General features: G+C 36.6%; 1 protein-coding gene across 1 annotated transcript in view; it reads right to left on the reverse strand.

The window, feature by feature from the left end:
- Positions 1-19,019, reverse strand: part of LOC120526611 (interphotoreceptor matrix proteoglycan 1) — a 176,037-nt gene that overhangs the window by 47,082 nt on the left and 109,936 nt on the right. Inside the window, exons 10-13 of the mRNA XM_039749774.1 lie at positions 18,647-18,903; positions 17,863-17,921; positions 15,624-16,296; positions 10,626-11,515 (exon numbers count right to left, since the gene is read on the reverse strand). Coding sequence (XP_039605708.1) covers positions 10,626-11,515; positions 15,624-16,296; positions 17,863-17,921; positions 18,647-18,903 — 1,879 coding nt within the window. The remainder of the gene's footprint in view (positions 1-10,625; positions 11,516-15,623; positions 16,297-17,862; positions 17,922-18,646; positions 18,904-19,019) is intronic.

Below are 19,019 nucleotides of genomic sequence, written 5' to 3' on the forward strand. Positions count from 1 at the left end.
CTGTTTGTCTATTATGCCACCACATATCATCAGACACATGATGATTTTATACATTTTTTTTACTTTTTGTCATATACATTCCTTTGATCTTAGCATAATATTTAGTATTCATTTGTACTAAAAAGCAAAAAGATTTTAGATCATTACTGCTTTTACAATTACTATTATTATAATGGATTCAGAACCCTTCATTTTCTGCACACTTTATTGTAGATCTAATTTTAAATTGTGTAATTGTAAAGTTGTGGCAGATATAATTTAATTTTAGTAAATGTAAAGTATTACACATAGAAACTAAAAATGTTAGGTTTGAATACACAATAGGAGGTCTGAAAATTGAGAGTACACCTTATGAGTAGGATTTAGGAGTCATAGTGGACTCTAAGCTATCAACTTCCCAACAGTGTTCAAAAGCCATTAAGAAGGCTAACAGAATGTTAGGTTATATAGCACGATCTGTGGAGTACAAGTCCAAGGAGGTTATGCTCAACCTTTATAATGCACTGGTGAGGCTTCATCTTGAGTACTGTGTGCAGTTTTGGTCTCCAGGCTACAAAAAGGACATAGCAGCACTAGAAAAGGTCCAGAGAAGAGCGACTAGGCTGATTCCAGGACTACAGGGGTTGAATTATGAGGAAAGATTAAAAGAGCTGAACCTTTACAGCTTAAGCAAAAGAAGCTTAAGAGGTGACATGATTGAAGTGAGTAAAATTATGAAGGGAATTAGTACAGTGGATCGAGAGTGTTATTTTAAAATGAATTCATCAAGAACAAAGTTGGAAAATTGTTAATGGTAAATTTCACACAAACATTAGGAAGATTTTCTTTGCACAGAGAACCACAGACACTTGGAATAAGCTGCCATGTAGTGCAGTAGACAGTAGGACTTTCGGGACTCTCAAAACTAGACTTGATGTTATTTTAGAAGAATTAAGTGTTGGGCTGAATGGTCTGTTCTTGTATAGATTGTTCTAATTTTCTAAATGAATTAATTACCATTTTTGCTAATCAATCCACTCTCAATAACACCTAATGACAAAGTGAATACATGTTTTCAGAAAGGTTTACAAATTCATTAAAAGATTCTGTGGCCTGATGAGACAAATATTTAACTCTTTGTGCAGAACTCCAAGCACTATATAATGTGAAGGTCAGGCACAGTTCATCCCTATAATAAACCCTGGTGGAGGAGGCATCATACTAAAGATATATCTTCTATGTTTCCTTAGTGGTACAAAAGTGATTCTAAATGGAATAAAGAATCAATAACACTAAAGGAAAATTATACTAGCTTCTGTTTAATATAGGCTTAACATTAACAATAATATAATACTCGAAGATGAGCTACTTGGCCAAAAATTGATACTTTCGGGGTTTCCTGTGATCTGCACTTGTTCCACTTCAAGAGAGAGTGCGGGAAAGCATGTTGTCCAGGGCATGGGCAGGAGTGATGTCTTCCATCCGTCCGTAGGTGAGATCTGCTGTTCTGGGCAATGTTTAAGCATTTACACATCTCACACAGTTCCATAGTCTGAAATATGATCATGCAAGATCCAAACATGGGTACATTTCGGTTTGCACGTTCATCACTAACAGAAAATATAACAGCCACTTTAAACCAGAAACTGAACTTTTGGGTTGCTGGACACTCCTTCTTTCCCTGAATATCCTGCCATTCCAGTGAACAGTTGTTTGTTGCTTATCTTCTTGTCAGTCAGCTTGCCTTGTGTGTTATGTGAGAGACACATGTCTTTTTCTGTCAGCTGTCTTACCTAAATGTGTCTGGTTTCTGTTCATATAATTAAAATTCGATACAATTAAATCAACTTAACAGATTACAGCGACATACTTTAAATGATGGCAACACAGGGTCTTCGATACAAGTCTATGAGGTAAATATTCAAACTTTAATAGGAGAGGGCACAATTGTGGTATCTCTCTATACATAAAGTGAAGGGAGTTTGTGTCAATCTTTTAGAATAATTGGGGAGAAATAAATGACCAGATAAAACAAAGAACAGAATAAACATTGCTTTTTTCTACTGTGTCTGAGCATACGTATCTTGAAACTCTGTTCACCAACTGAGGTAACACCCACTTGCTTGACTTTATGTTCCAAAGAGCACTTACATTCTCACCGCTCATCGATCTACTGTAACAAGATCCTAGTGTGTTCTACTGGCTGGTGATCTGTCACCAAACTGTGCAGTCGGCTGTAGTTTCAATGAACTCACTGGTGTAAGCTATAAATGATTTCCTCAGAGGAAGGAGTAATGGACAAGACACAGAAACAAAGACCAAGTTAGAATTTGCACTAATACGTTCCCAAGTCCTTGAGCCCTATGTTATATTTAAATAGTTGGGTCTAACAGCTTTTGGCCTCCTCAATTAAAAGTAAAAAATGCCCTCAAGCAGAGCTATTCCTCACTTTTTAAAGGGTACAACTTACTGAGAAAATTATTGAGAAAATGTTCTGACCTCGTTCACACTAAATGTAAAGCCAGACATTCTTGGCACTTCTTGGCTGTAGTATTCTGGAAGAACGTAACAAACATACTTTCACCCAAGTGGCAATTTTCTCTCTCTGTCTCTCCAGTACTGGTTTCCATGCCTTTTACCTCTTTAAGTAACCAAGCGCATTCACATGACAGGACCCTTCTTCCTCAACTGCCAACTTGTATTCCAAATGACAAATTGGTTTTTCCTATTTCTTTTAGTGCTTCACTGGGACCTGCTACCCTTTATCCCTGGAAACCTACTGTCAAGTGGTACAACCATTCAGAATACCCACAAGAAAGTGCTTGGGCCAGATGTCCAGAGCTATGAGGCAGTAGCAGTAACCAAAGTGCTAAGTGGGATGCTCCTGCCTAACAGTGTAGCAGTGAAATTAAGAAATGCATGGTTTATTAGCTCGATCCTGCAAACTGAACATTCTAGCAATATGACTTTGATTTCTTGCATTGTTCTTCTCTGTTTGAATTTAAAATGCTTTTCTTATGCCTATATGTATTTTTCCATTTACTGGCCTTGTATGAATGGATGTGTAGAGTGTGTGACATAATATGATATTCATTTGTTGGTGCCAGGTAATAAGGAAAACGTGAGCATAGAAAATAGATACATTGAAAGACGTGATTTCTTAAAGTATATATATTTCTTTTGATTCTATTTCATCCCTGTCATACAAAAAACTGCAAAATTCTTCATATACATTGATCTCCCACAACTCTGTGTGTGTGTGTTGGGCTAATTTGTAGCTGTAAATTGGCCCATTGTGGAGGTGTGCTTGAGTGGGCTCTGTAATGCACTGGTTGATAACCAAGTACAAAAATGTCAAATAAAGAAATATTAGTATCTCTTCACTGTGGTGGACCTCTGTCCTGCCCAGCGTTTTATTCTTCCTAGTGTGTACCTACTATCTTTGATTTCTGCCACAGTACTCAATACCACAGCCCTGCCATATCACCTACTGAAGAAAAATCTGTCTTGTTCCTGGACTCCTAACTTCTCAGAGGCTGTTCTTCTCCAGAAGGTACAACTCACATCTCCACCTGTCCTAGCCTATTCTGACGTCAACTGGTCAGCTTTTATTATGTGTGATGCTTCCAGGGTAGTGGTAAGAGAAATGCTGCCTCAGCTATAGAATGGTACTGAGTGACCCATTGCCTTCACATTCCTGGCTTTAAGTCCAGCTCTGTGTGTGAACTGAAAGCTGTAGCATGTGTCTGAGCTTGTGATTGGTGGCAGATGTTTCTTTATGTGCAGGCATTCATGTTATGCACTAACCATCAAGCACTCACAAAACTATTGTCAACATCAGACACTGGACACATGCCCATTTGGGTTTACCACTGGTTGGAGAGACTTTGCAGTATAATTTCACATTACAGTTCACCCCTGGTCATGAAAATATGCTGGCAGACCTGCTGTCCTGAGCTTTTCGCTACACAACCACAGACCCAAGACCTTACGTCAGTAAAATGGAACTTGTTCAAATGCTCCACTCTCCACTGAGAGCCATTGTCTCCTTATAGAAGCTTCAACAGGCCTCAGAACATGACCCTGTTCTCTCCCAGCTGCAGGATTTCATTTCTACAGGTTGGTCCTCAGAGATCTTGGATGAACTGCCTCAATGCTGCAGACTACAGGCAGAGTTGTCCTGTTGGAATGGATTTTGTGTAGCCTATACATAGGACTCATACAGTCATTCCTAGCTAGTTCTGAGCATACATTCTGATTATGGTTCATGAAAGCAATTTGGGTTTTGAGCAGGTTAAACACTGCATTGATCTAGTGTTGTGGCTTGAGACAGACAGAGATATTGAACATGTTGTTTGCAACTACATTATCTGCCCTGTCAGTGGGAAAACTGGTTAACCCTCTCCTCTCCCTCTCCTTTCACAGCCCCATAGTTTTGACAGATCAGCCTTGGGAGTGCTTGCAGCTGGATATTTTTGGGAAGTTCCATGGAGTTCACCAACACCAACACTTTCTCATTGTGGTCTATGATCTGCACACTAAGAGGCCATGCTGCTTGCAGGGTCTAATACAACATATGACTCTTGGATTCTATGTTTGCCTGCTGGGATCTGCCCTCTGCTATCATGTCTGACAATGGATCATGGTTTGTATCAACAGAGTTCTCTTCTTTCCAGGCCATCTGGGGCATTCATCACATTCAGACAGCTCTCTATCATCCCCAGGCAAATAGGGGTGTAGAAAGACTGAACCAGACTTTAACAAATTACATTTGTGCCCACTTGGTTGAGGACTGCACATAGTCAAGTGTTCTTCTCTGAACTCTCTTCCATTTCACAGCAACACAACACTCCGGTACAGGCTGCTCACCCATATGTCTAATGTTAGGGTGTGAGCTGCAACTTCCTCTCGATTATTTGTAGCTTCAGGTTTGCCAGACTTCCTCAATGCCTCAGCAAATTTCTGTCTCCAAACACCAACAAAAGAGGTACTTGGGGAACTGTAAGAGCAATCAAAATACGAAGCTGCATCCTATAAAGTGAAGTATCAGCACACCCATCTTGTTTTTAGTCTGCTAAAGACAGCTAGATGCTTAAGTTCAAACCACACAACCCGTTTTGTGCGAAAGTACAATCTTAGCCCTCCGTCCAGAACTTGTGCCTTGTAAGAATTAAAGTTTCTTTTTTGTTACTGCTTTTATGGCTTGCTATCCTGACAAGGATCAAGGCAAATAATGGCCAGTCAAATAGTAGACAGAGACAGTGTGAGAACAGTAAACAAAGTAAAACAAGGAGCAGATTGAAGGCAGAGTTGTTCTGTTATTTGGGAAGTGTATATTTAATATCATGGCATTCAGTAAAAAAGCTGGTGACCAACTTTGGAGTCACTCAGAAATGCACAATCGTCATGGTATAAAATAAGGGTCATGCAATGTGTCTACTTTTCCTCCTTCAGTCTATTCAGATACATAATTATACTTTTACATCACTAAGGAAGTGTTTAGAAAAACTGCCCTGAGTACACCTGTTACCAAGACCAAATATTAAGGCAAGACTTTGCATTTCTGTTTGTTGGCACTAATCAATACGAATTTCTAGTTTTAAATAAAGTAAATCATTTTGCACTTTTTTAACAAAACAATACCTTCAAAATAAGTGAACAGCAGAGATTCTGACATGCTAATCAATCAAGTGCTTGTTTAAAGAGGTGAGTTGTAGTGAGAGGCTGGTGCCACTTTGAGCAGCAGATGAGCTCACATCAACAGAGCAGACCTCGTACTCAAACACTACACAACAGAGTTAACTGAAAAACAGCAGATGTCAAGTCAATTGTATTTATAAAACACAACAGAAGTTGACTAAAGTGCTGTACAGGTTCCATAACTACACAAATACATATATAAATAAAATAAATATGCCAAGACTGATTAAATAAATAGTATAGATAGTAGTATAATTAAAATAAAAACTTTAAAAAGCTGAGGCAAAAAGAAAGGCTTGCAGATGAGATTTAAAAGTAACCAAAGTTGGTGCTGATTTAATATAAAAAGGTAGATTGTTCCAAAGTTTATGGGCAGCTACTGCAATAGCATGGTCGTCCCATCTAAGCTTAAGTCTAGATCTTGGCATGACCAATAACTTCTGGTCAGAGGACCTCAGTGACTATGAAGGAGGATAATGGTGTTAGAGATCAATAAGATAAATGGAAGCTAAACCAATCAGGAGCTTGAAAATAAACAGGAAAATTTTAAAGTTGATCCGATAATGAATAGTGAAGCCAGTGTGATATGATTCTGTTTTCATGTTCCTGCTAGAGGCCTGGCAGCGGCATTTTGGACTAGCTTAAGAGGAACAAGGGATGACTGATTAACTCCAGTGAATTATGAGTCGCAATTTTCAAGGCGAGAAGAGACAAATGCATGTATTAGCACTGAGAAATCAATTCACGCATTTATTTCTAGTAGGATTGACTACTGCAATGAAGTGTTCATTGGCTGTTCAAATTATTCTTTATTGATCTTTCAGTTAATTCAAAATACTATTGCAAGAATTATTACAAGAAACAAGAAAATCCAAACACATAAATCCAGTTCTTAAGTCCTTATACCTGCTCCCAGGTAAGTTTAAGGCAGATTTCAAAAATTCTTCTTTTAACTTAGAAAGTCTTAAATAGCCAAGGTCCTGCTTACTTATCTGACATTCTCACTACTTTCAAACCAGAGCGCACATTAACATTGCAAGATGCTGGTCTGCTTATGATTCCAAGAATTAATAAAATAACAGTGGGAGGTTGAGCTTTTAGTTACAGGGTCCAAAGCTGTGGAATGGCCTGCCTACTACTATAAGAGATTTCAGCTATCAAATCCCGACTGAAGACTCATTACTTCAGTTTAGCATACCCTGAGTAGAGCTGCTGATTATCTGTGCATATTGCATCTCTGTTGTTAGTCATTAGTACTAAAACATAAGTAATGTGATTTTTATAATCTGCTAACGCTCAGCTATTCTGTTTCTCTTCTTGGTACTCACATGTGTTTGCCTGCCTATGGAAAAGTCAGGTCTGATAAAGGAGCAGCGGAATCATCGGGTAGAAGAGTAATTTTTTCAGATTGGCTGGGCCCAGTGCTCACTCAGCTGTGGAATGGCCATTAGGGGAGAAGGCAGCTTGTTTGCCCGAGGTCTTCAGGACTCTGAACAAATTTGTATCCTTATGTGATAGTTCTGCATTCAATAGTGATATAATCTATTCATGCATTTTGCTTTGTAGTTTGTACTATTACTATTGTACTATTGTATTGCATTCCTGAGGTGGCATCAATAGATTGGCCATCCAGCTCTGTGAAGAGAATTACTTGTGTTCTGTTTTATGTATTGTATATTTACCCCATTTTTTGAGACCCATTGTCTGAGTTGCCTTTCACAAGATTTCTTCCATTTTTTCCCTACAAGTATATTTTTTGGGAGTTGTTTCTTGTTTTCGTAGGGATGTTAAAGCCCATTGTCATACTCCTTGTGTGATTTTGGGCTATATAAGAAATAAATTGGTGTTGTTGTTTTACAAAATCATCTATAAAAGGGAATGACTTGAATTTAACTAATACCCTCAGCTGATAAAATAGGCTTTAACAATTGAATTAATTTGTTTATCAACTTTAAGGGCATTATCAAAAATCTTATTTTTTATTGAGTGTTTGCAGTGGGTTGTCAAAGGGTAAAAATTACTTGCAGGAGCACAAATAAGATCAGAAGGTCCAAAACACACTCTTTGTTTTTTTGTCATTTAAACTAAGAGAATTTTCTGACATTCATATTTTAATGTTTTCAGACATTCAAATAAAGGTCTAAAAGAATTTGATTTGATCTGTTTTAGTGGAAGACATAACTGTGTATCATCCACATAGCTCATCTGCATAGCAATGAAAAGAAATATCATGTTCTTTTTGCTTTTTTAAATTGATCCTAAGGGCAACATGTACAGTGAAAAAATAACAGGCCCCAGAATAGATCCTTGAGGGTCCCCACAGGTGAAAGGGGCCAAAGAGGAGGAGAGATTGTCCAGGCTGACTGAAAAGTTTCAGCCAGTGAGGTATGACCTGAACCCATTTCAAAGCAGTCCCTTGAATGCCCATAGACTGCTCAAGATGAACAATAAGGAATTCTCCAGTATTTTAGAAACAAAGGGTAACGTGGAGATGGGTCTGAAGCAAAGGGTCATCAACAGTGGGCGTAGTAATGTGGAATTTAATTTCTTCAATGTTTTCAGCAAAAAAAATCAGAGATAATGTTTGCAGACTGTTGGTGTCATGTTAGGCCATGTAGTAGCAGATGGGTGAAGCATAGTGTTAACACTAAAAACTATCATAAAACTCTAGGTCTATGACAGTTATTTGAGATAATATATGAAAAATACTTTATTCCAGCAGATTTCACAGCTTCCTGGTAATTAGACAAACTGTCCCTTAAAATATCAAAGGACACGTGAAGCTTGTCTTTTTTCCACTTGCGCTCTGCTTACCTAAAAAAAATTTAAAAAAGCCAGGCAATAAGCACATTGCAGTCTTTTACAGTTAGTCAGATTCTACAGACTGCAATAATTACACATTGGAGATCAGAATATTGCATCATCAAACCAGACAGCACGTATGTATAAGGCAAAAAAGATAAAGCAGCGACTGCACAACACGTGACCAGACGCAAATGAACACAGAAGGAGATCGAAGTAAAAGCCTATCCTGTGTGGAGCTATATCAGTACAACGGTTCGGATTGTCCTCATCTACAAACTTGCTACATCTTATTCAGTCCAACTCGCTCGTTTGACATGATAGCTGAATTCTGTAGCCAATATGATGATCTTCCAGTGTAATATCAGGTAGACAGTCATGAAATTAAGAATTGAGAGCAAAATCTATAAAGTATAGGCTTTAAGTTGATGTGCTATGCTTTCTAATTATTAACAGTCCACACTGTTGACTTTGGATGTACGTGCAACCTCCTGTCAAAAGTAATGTGGAGTTATTGTCTCCACCAATTAACCAGTCTGGGCATGATATGTGATTATATATGCCAGGGCACCTATCAAAAAAATAACCGCTTCAGTTCAACAACTACAAACAGTATGTGCATGTTATATGAAGTAGTAATCTTTCCTCATTAAAAAAATATTAATGGATGGCCCTAGTGGTATGTTTGGATAAACAATGCGTCCTGAGGCCCACTCACAACGACAGGTCTGACTTGTGGATCAAAGAGCACAGCAGTGGGGCAGAAAAAAAAACATTTTGAAGGAGTCTAACTGTAAATTTTACTAATGAAACAAAACAGATCTGCAAAATACTGTAGCTTTGCATAGCACATTTGAAGTAACGGTGCCAAAATTAGTATGGGCAAAATGAGACAACTGTTTTTTTTACAATTGAATGTCAGGTTTTGCCTTCAAATAAAACTTTTTTAAAATAAATTCTAATTACATGCAAATAGCAGTGTTCAATGTAACAGCCCTATTTGTCAAATACTCTGCATAATATACTCTAAATCACAGCCTTTGCAATTTGCTAATCACACTGTTTCAAATCGCTATTTCAATTTGAAATCAATTAATAAAATCTGCCCTAGTCCTAACCTCTACAAGTTCTTAAACAACGCACCACTGCCACTTTCCGCCACTCAGATGGATCACGTTGACATGCAGCAGCCATCATAAAGTGTCCTCACCAGTCAATGCTGAGACAGAGAGCAATGCAAACCTGTACTCACCTCTTTCAGGTCTGCCAGATTCCCAGCCACAGCAATCAATTGCACATTCTCTTTGATCTGTTAGAAATCTGTCTCATCCAGACCATCTAAAGGACTATGTCACTGCCTTTTAACTCTTCAGAATAAGAGTAATCCCTCCTAGTGTTCTAGTTGTATTGTTCCTGCTTTGCATATTTGATTCTTTCTTTTGGGGTGAGAGGTTTTTATTTGGGTAGAGGGAAATTGTTACTTCTGCACAGCTTTGTGATAGTGTTGTATTTTGTGCTCTCTTTTAAATGTGTTAGTGTAGTGTGCACATTTTTAAAAAAATGGAGATACTTTGTCAAGTAAAGTGTGATTGCCTGCATAATGACATAATAGTGCTGTCTTCATTTTGGCAGTATAACAGCACCACCATCTTATATAGGAAAAACAGATCTGACAAAGCAACATATCATTGGGTCATATGATCATCAAAGGCCATAGCAACAGAAAACAAGATGGCAATGGTTGTGAACAACTACACAAAGTGGTGCCAACCACAAACAAAATAGAAATTAAAAATTGTGATATGGTGATGTCACTGGCTCTATTATAAAAATAATTAAAAAAAACATTAATAACAGCATAACAAATCCAGGGTGAATAAAGAATTCTGCAAAGATATAAACTGTGATTAGTGACAGACTCAGTTAAAACAAGAATAACGTCATCATGACTGAGAACTTGAGAATTATTGACATTATATATTTTGACATGCCAGTTGTGTTATATGCACGTCTCATGTTCTGTGTAACAGTTAATAAAAAGCCTAAATTGTGTTTAATAGGCTAATTCTTTCTTTAAATAAGCACTACTTCTAACAAAATCACTGTACATAATCAATGAGAAAATGAGTAGCTAATGAACTTACCACTTGAAGGAATGTGTTTTCCAAGGATTTGTATTCAGGGGAGCTCTTGTTGAAGAGATCTTCTGAAAACATCATATTTGTTACCCTCAGGCTGAAGAACACTACCAGCTCCTTACCCTTATTTGTGGTGGTCATAGAAGGAGTTGTCAGATACTTTAGTGTAGAAGGAGTGGTTTCAAAAGGACGGTCCTGAGTGAAAGATGAGAATCCAGTGCTACTGTCTAGATCATAGATTCTTTCTGTTCTCTCAAAATCAATGCCCTCAAATGCATCAGTAATAAGCTTTGCCTCTGTTGTAATTTCTAACTCATGATTCATATCAAATACTGTTGGTTCAACGTAAGTTACTGGCTTTGGGTATTCTGTAGAGGAAGGTATAAACACAATAGACCCATCATCAGGAAGGATATTTTGCATAATTGTGGTCACATCATGGAAAAAAGGCTCAGTGGTTTCTCCTATGGCATCTGGAATTTTCAAAGTCAGATTGTGTTCGGGTGAAACCAGAGAATCTGTTTGTAATGCAGGAGACTGAGTGGCAAGTTCACTAGACAATAATTCATTGCTAATTGGAGTTATTGTTATAACATTGCCTTCATCTATTCGTAAGTCAGTTGGCTCCATATTTATTACAGTATGTGTCGCACTGAGTCCAATAGCTGATGATGAAGGCACAGAAACAGGAGATGTGATGTGAATGGCTTCGGTATGAGAAACAGAATTAACACCTAAGTCTTGCTTATGAAGTAGGTCTGTTTGTAGGCTGTGAGTTGTTGGCATTATAGAAACATCAGTAAATGAAAGTACATTTTCCCTGCTGTCTTCAGGCTGCAACAATCCAGGGTCTTCAGTAAATCCAGATGATTCCAAATTGCCTGTAATGATGGCGTCTTTAAAATAAAAACAGATAGTCACAAAATGATTTTGACTGCATGCAAAATAACAAATCTAGAAAATAACTCAGGGATTTAACAGACTGTGTCTGGAAATGCAATACATGTTAATGATTTATGCTGGCCTACTACATTACTCCTCACTCATACTGACCCCTTGTGATATTTTAAAACATATTTTGTGTCACACATTCCTATATTTTTATAATAACCATCAAAAATGATCAAACATATGTTATGTTTTCCCTGTTTGAGACTTTTTTTGTTACTAATTCTTTATCTATTTAATTGAAAGAAACCTGTTTGATGAGTCTAAACTTAAATTTGCACACTCTTAAATCAAAGGAGTTTATGCCAAAAAAGCGGATCAGCTGTAAAGGATTTAGTCTCACGACTTTTATTAAATGTACGAAGGCTTTCTTATGCTTGAATTCTCAGTCTAGTAACTGAGGATGAAGGAGAGGCAGCACCTTCAAAGTGGAGACCTTATTTGTTTTGTTTTTGGTGGCACTTTAGATTTTTTTCTGTTGTTACTTTCCTAATTCCTTCCAAGAAACTAGTTAACCTGATGGCTGACTTATTATAAAAAAATCAGTTGCCTCAGGAAGTACAAATTTTACCAAATTAGAAAAAAATACACAATTAAGGAAAGACTAGACTGGAGACATTCAATATTCATGTCCTTCTTATAAAATTAGTGGTATATCATATGTTTCCAGTAGTGTCATTTATAGCACTTAATTGCATCAATGTGTTTATACTCATTGGCACTGCTAAATAACATTAAAAATATTCAAAGCAAGACAGACTTGGGTTAACGTGTTTGTGTGTAAGGCCATAAAATTCTGTCATGTTTGTTTATAAAATATTCAGATGTGGTTTCCTGTTCCAGACTGCCTCCTTCAAAGAAACAATGCCTTGGCCAGAAACCTACGCAGAACAGACATGGTCTCTTAAGCAATCAATACTAGACTATATCAGAGAAGCCACTGGACTGAACCAACAATCCATTAGGGGACAAATGTTAGCTAGTTAAATAATTTTAAAAAAATGGCCATTAAAATTAGATTTATTAAAAACAACCCAACTAGAACTGGTTTAAAATGGGTTCAACGGTAGGAGTTCACCAACCGACAAAAGTGCTGCTTGTCACATGTACAGCCTGACATTCTGTTTACTTCTGTAAGGCTGGGACAAGGGAATTTCAAAAGTCAGAGGTGCCACTTTTGTTGTTTTTTTTTGGAAGTGAAAGTCTTTACAAGTGAATCTACCTATTCTATGTCCTTTGGTGTCGTTACTATTAAATCTGCCTCTGGCTCATTCCTCTTCCACAGGAGAGAGAAGTTTTAGGTGCAAGTCACCCCCTGCACAGTATATGTTATAACACAAATATTATTTTTTTTACATATATTGTTCACTATTTGCAGATGCCCACATCTGCAATAACAGTTAAGAGTTGTGTTTTTCTCCATTTTAAGAGGAGCCTGTTGCAAAGGACATATAATGTTACCAAAGATGGTTTACAGCTCCTAGCAGCAGTCCTAGGTTCAAATTCCTGACTAGCTTATTACAAGTATATTCATGTTTGTATGGGTATTTGACAGATGTCTCAACTTTCATCCATCTCACAGTCACATAAATTAGGTTAATTTATGACTTTAAATTGGTCTGGAATGGGTGTTTGTGGAAATGTGAATTAGTGTGCCCTATGATAGAATGACTATCTGGTCGTGGTTCTGTCTATCACGCTATCTAATAGCACTTTTAGCTGCTTAATATAAACAGTGCATAGTTGGTGGTTCAACAGACAGACACACATTTTTTAGGTCAAAACTTCTTTTCGTTATCAACCTGAAAAAATAGATGAGACTTTACAGCAAAGATTCTTACCATTAAGAAAAAAAAACAAAAAAAAAGTCTGTTTTGTTTTTATTCCTGGCACAGTGACAACTTTAAATGTAATAATTTCAAACAAAAAGGCCTGGTTTGGAATTGGACACGTAAGGAAGATTATCTGTAAATGAATTGCACATTCCAAAGACACAGATCCTGTGCTCTCAACACATACAAAAGCGTATAAGGACAATACTGAGAATAGAGACCCAAAGGCGTTGGAGAGAAAAAAAGGCAGATAAGAGATTATGAGAGCAGTGGAATTCGAAAGGCTCAAACAAACAATGGCTCGATACACATGCAGAGAAAGGTACAGAATATGAAAGCAATAAAATTCAAAAGTATTTTAGTGTCCCAGCAAGGTTGAGGCCTTTTGGTTTTAAGTGACTGGTCGGTCCGATTGAGGGAGGGTGGAGTACAGCACAGAAGACTGATAGCAGGGTATTGAATGATGTGGTAAGGGGGGGGCGAGACGCGGGGAGGAGGGATTGGAGAGGGTGCTAGAAAGTCGCATTTGAGGTTATGAAGTCAGCAATTGTTCAAGTAAAACTTTTGTGACACTTTATCATGTCAGTTGCTACAGTATCAAAGAAAAGATAGAAAAGATTGCATTACTGCAAAACAAAAGGTGATTAACCATCAGAACCAAGTGTAATTGAAAAAGGAGCAGGACAAATCGAGGTCAGAAATAAAAGGCAAAGAGTAGACAACAAAGTCTTTTTGCAAACGCATCATTCAATGCACAAACCGTGGATTTACACAATAATAGACCATACACTATGAGAATCTGTGGTCCCGGAACAGTTAAAGCAACGACAAGTTGAATTTCAAAGAATACACAATTTGGTCAGGTGTATATTTATGATCACGGAGAGGCGATGCAAATTTTAACAGGCAAAAAGAAAGGTAATGTATATATTCTGCGAATAACATTACACACCAAAGGAGATCGTGATATGCCATTTGTATTAAAATATTTACAGTAGAATAGCTTTTGCTATGACAATCAATAAATCACAGTTATATGTTGCGTTGTCACAATGTGTCTCCAAAAAATATTGTTTTTAATGAAGCTTTAAAGTAAAAATGCAAATAATGAAATTGAAACAATTCCAAAGAAAAAAATAATTAAAAATGTATATCCGATTAACCAAACACAGGGGTTGGTGAGCAAAGCGAGCAGGGGGCGAAGCCCCCTAGTTAAAGAAAATACTTTAAGATGGTCTTTATCTTGAAAAATATTACATCAAATAAAATGTAATTTCAGTACCAATGACATATAGATATAATTATGCTTCATTTTTGTAGTTATCTTTTTAACTGAAAGGCAAACAACTCTCTCCTTTCTTAGCAGCCAAGTACTATATATCTGTTTTTAATTAACTGCTTGCTCACATCTCATTGGCAGCAGAAGAAAAAGCTAAACTAACTGTGAATTTTATTGACTGTAACATCAACTGCTGTGACACTGCTCTTAGAAATCTTTAAGCTTTAACATCAGATTTAAGAAACCCACTGTTTGACTAATAAGCTACTTTATTAGTAAAAGTGTATCTGTGGGAATGAAGCAAATAAACGGATACAAATACTCATGCTAAATGAATATGGTTCCGTGTTTTAAGCTGATTTAAAATGTTTTTCCAACTGCTTAAAAACCAAAAGCTTTCTAATAAGAAGTTAAATAGTACTTGGTGTTGTTCTTATGAGTTTTCTGAATGTATCATAACACAGATATGAAATGATTACCTTCCTGCCAGTGTATATGTGTTATAAGACCGGGGTGGCTTGACTAGATATGGCAGAGATATCTGAAATCAAAAATGACTGTCTAATCTGAAACAAACCTTCTTCAGTAAAAAGTACATAGGTACAACCTATCATTTACATTTTGGAAATTATATTAAGACAACTTACAATAACCAACAAATTCAATGGACTACATTGGAATGGACTTGTCTGTACAGTTTTTAAAGTTCTTACTAGTCATATACCTTACATATGATTTTATCGTAAAAGCTCATTATATGTATAGTAGTCCTGGAAAATTTAAGTGAGCGTCCATGACACAGTATCCCTATACTCACAGACTTCGGTGACCCCATATTGCATTAAGAGGAGTCGAGCATGCTATGTTATGTTATATGATACTCAAGGATTTATACTGTATTTTCTAGAAAATATGTTTGAAGACTAACAATGTAATAAAACTTACCAGTTTCTTTAGAAAGAGCGTGTCGTTCTGAAGTAACATAACTAGTTTCGGATGCCACTTTTATGACTTCTTCACCCTGAAAGTCTATATTGGCTGCACTGTTGTCCTCATTAATGTTAGAGCCGCTGGTATCACTTCCTTGTGGGAAAAAATCCACCAATTTGGTAGGTGGCTCCTCAGTAACAGCAGGAAGAGCAGTGACAGACAGCCAGGATGATAAATCTTTTGTCTCATCAAATACCTCTAACTGATCTGTTATGCTTTTCTGAGGAGGGCTTAGACTATATGTTGCAGTATCTATTTCTGTGTTACGTTTAGACACTGATTCCTTGGAAGTATCACTGCCATCTGAGTTATGTGATGGCAGTATGTATTTTACAGATTCTGGAAACGTGCTAGTTGGCTCATCTTCTTTAGACTCTTTTATATCTGCCCAATCTGGTACTTTGCTTGATGATGATGGCATGGCACTCTGAAAAGGCTCTGCTAATAAAATGTCTGTTGTCGTGCTCTCTGTGACTTTTACTGTGGACTTCAACGTAGAATTCAGTTCACTTTCTTCAGAAGTAATCTCTTGACCTGAAAGGTTAGGAAAATAGTCTACTTTGGGCTGCTGGCTGTCAACAGAAGGAATTTCCGAAGAATCAGCTAGTGCATTTCCAAGACTGGGATCCTGTAATTGTTAGAAAGAGGAACAGAATTTCATTACTTGCCTAAAAAAGTAAAATACTGCATTATGTGATTTTTGAAACATATTAAAGTTATTATTCCAGATTCAACCTATTTTATTTTTGAAAAATATGTCTAACTTACAATATGAGCTTACAGAGTAGCTGCCTGAGACAGTGAAAGAAACATACTGGAAGTATGCAGAATAACTGGGTGAATATCTCTTGCAATGATTATTTGGGTTTGAAAGTGAAATGAACAGTCAGGTTTAGGTTTGCTCCTTATATGTACAAATAAATTAAGGCTGCAGCTAAGAAGTACTTTCTAACTGATGAATTGATTGATTGCCACTTCAATTAACTGAATGAAAGTTTTAAAAATATGTTTGTGCGAAAGTTTTTTATTGAAAAATTACATCTTTCCTGAAGATAGGGCCTGAGTTGCCTTGAAAGCTTGCATATTGTAATCTTTCTAGTTAGTCAATAAAAGGTGTCATTTTGCTTGACTCTTCACTACATCCATAATCGCTAACAAGGTACAACATCCTAGTACCATTATTCAAAAATTAAAAGGTTTTATCCCCTGCACAATACTCTCCTTCATAGCAATAGTACAACAACACTCAAAATAAAATTTGACATAAAAGTGCAAATCTTGCTTCTACCTTATTTAGCTTAATAGTTTCTAGGCTATTTTTAACAAAACTCAACATGAAGAGTCTGAAAGCTGAAACCATTATTCAGGATAGATATAAGGTGGTTAGAGTGCATTGTTTGATTCTGTCCAATAAAATGGTGGCAAACACCACAAGATGAACTAAATCTCACATTTTCTCACAATACTACATCAAACACAGGCGTCTGCGGTCACAAAATTAAATACTTGACAAAAAAGTTTAGTATATTTTTGATGTCTCAGATTCTGTGATGTTAAATGAGAATTTTTAATTGCCAAAAGAAATGGAAGAAGTGACATTGAGTGTGAGTAAGAAGGATAACGCCATTACTCTGATGCACTTTCTTTTTTAATGTGCCCCACATCATAGTCTGTACTCCAATGTCAAGTGAACTAATTTCCACAGATCTTGCAAGACGCAAATTTTTACCAGAGGTGAAGCTGAAATAACTCCACGTGAGTTCTTTGATCTTTGACCCTCAATCCAATTTATATTCTCTGAATCCACCATGTCTCAAAATGTTATTAATGTTGGTTAATGAAGTGAGAGATATGTAATACATATTAAGGCCACAAACTGATAACAAAAGTAATTGGCAACCTACTCAGTATCACTTATTATTATCAACACTATCCATTAACTGCTACAGCCTTAGAATAAATACCATTGTGTCACACATGGCACAAAATACGCTAAGGGTTATGAATTGGTTTTTAATTATAGAAAGATGAAGTGAGGTTAAAAGCAACACTCCACTAAAGTAGGGTGAGTGGGTGCTCACTGAAGTGAGAAACCTGTCTAATGATGTTACGACACCAGGTATTTACATAGAAATTACAAGACATTTTCAAAATCACCACAACTACAATAACATAGCTTTCAAATTAAACTTACACTTGCAGTGGCCTCAGAAGTCATGGGTGCAAAAGATGCTCTCTGCTGGTTCGTGTCATCTGTAAGCAAAACCGTTAATGGATGTTTAAAAATATTATTATACAGTAAATATGGTTTCATTACTCAGGATGACTAAGGACTGAGGGATACTGAACAGGGATTACAATTTCACATTGCACAGGACAAACGCGATTACTTGGGTTTAAGTACGTTATGTTATAACTTGAGCCAGTCACAGAATTTGTGGGCATTTATACTAGGGCTTGAATGTTGCTGTTTTTTAGTTGACGTGCATTTTAACAAGAAAATCCCTGCATTTCACCTGAAACTTTTTACACCATAATATGGTGGAAAACATTTTACTATACACTAAGATATTTTTGCCATCAGTATAACGAATTACATAATAAAAACACCCCCTTGCTTTGAATACTTACTAGTAACTGATGTACATACAGGATATTGGAAATAACATTATCTAGGTAAAGGCCAGTTTAAGTTTAATTGGAAGGAAGTATCCAAGAATAGAGAATTTGAGATTATTATTATTTAAAATGTACTGTTTCCTCAGACTCCAGAATCATAAATATTAATTATATTTCCTCTTTTGTTAAATTAAATGTAATTTTGTTATACTGTTGGGTAAACATGATGCAAATCTAGTTCCTGTACTAAACAGAACATTTTTAGAAGTAAACATAAATTCTAAAAGCATTTACTATTTTCAAGATGGTGTTAACCAAGAAATTTCAATATTTATTTATAATGACTAAACATGTCTTACCTTTCTGAAATCTAAGTGTGTTAAGATCCATAGGCACCAGCTTCTTATTATTACTCAAGACCTTGACCACCATCTCTTCCAGGTTAGCCATATACGACGAAATTCCTGGCTTTCCCTGCTGCTTCACATCAGGGTCAAAAGCGTCTTGATCACGTTCAAGTTTATTACCAATATTCAAGTCTGCATCATCGATTTTATTGGAATTCTGCAATTTGTCCTCAAACACCACAGCATAATGTACAGAAATGCTGCCAGACCTAATTAAAAAGATGCTCATCTTTAAAAATTCAGACAATATAAATGTTTAAAGAATAATATGCTTCAAGACAGAAACATACAGGAAACTTATCTATCCATCCATTATCCAACCCGC

Source organism: Polypterus senegalus, chromosome 3 (assembly GCF_016835505.1).
Source record: "Polypterus senegalus isolate Bchr_013 chromosome 3, ASM1683550v1, whole genome shotgun sequence".
Classification (NCBI taxonomy): Eukaryota; Metazoa; Chordata; class Cladistia; order Polypteriformes; family Polypteridae; genus Polypterus; species Polypterus senegalus.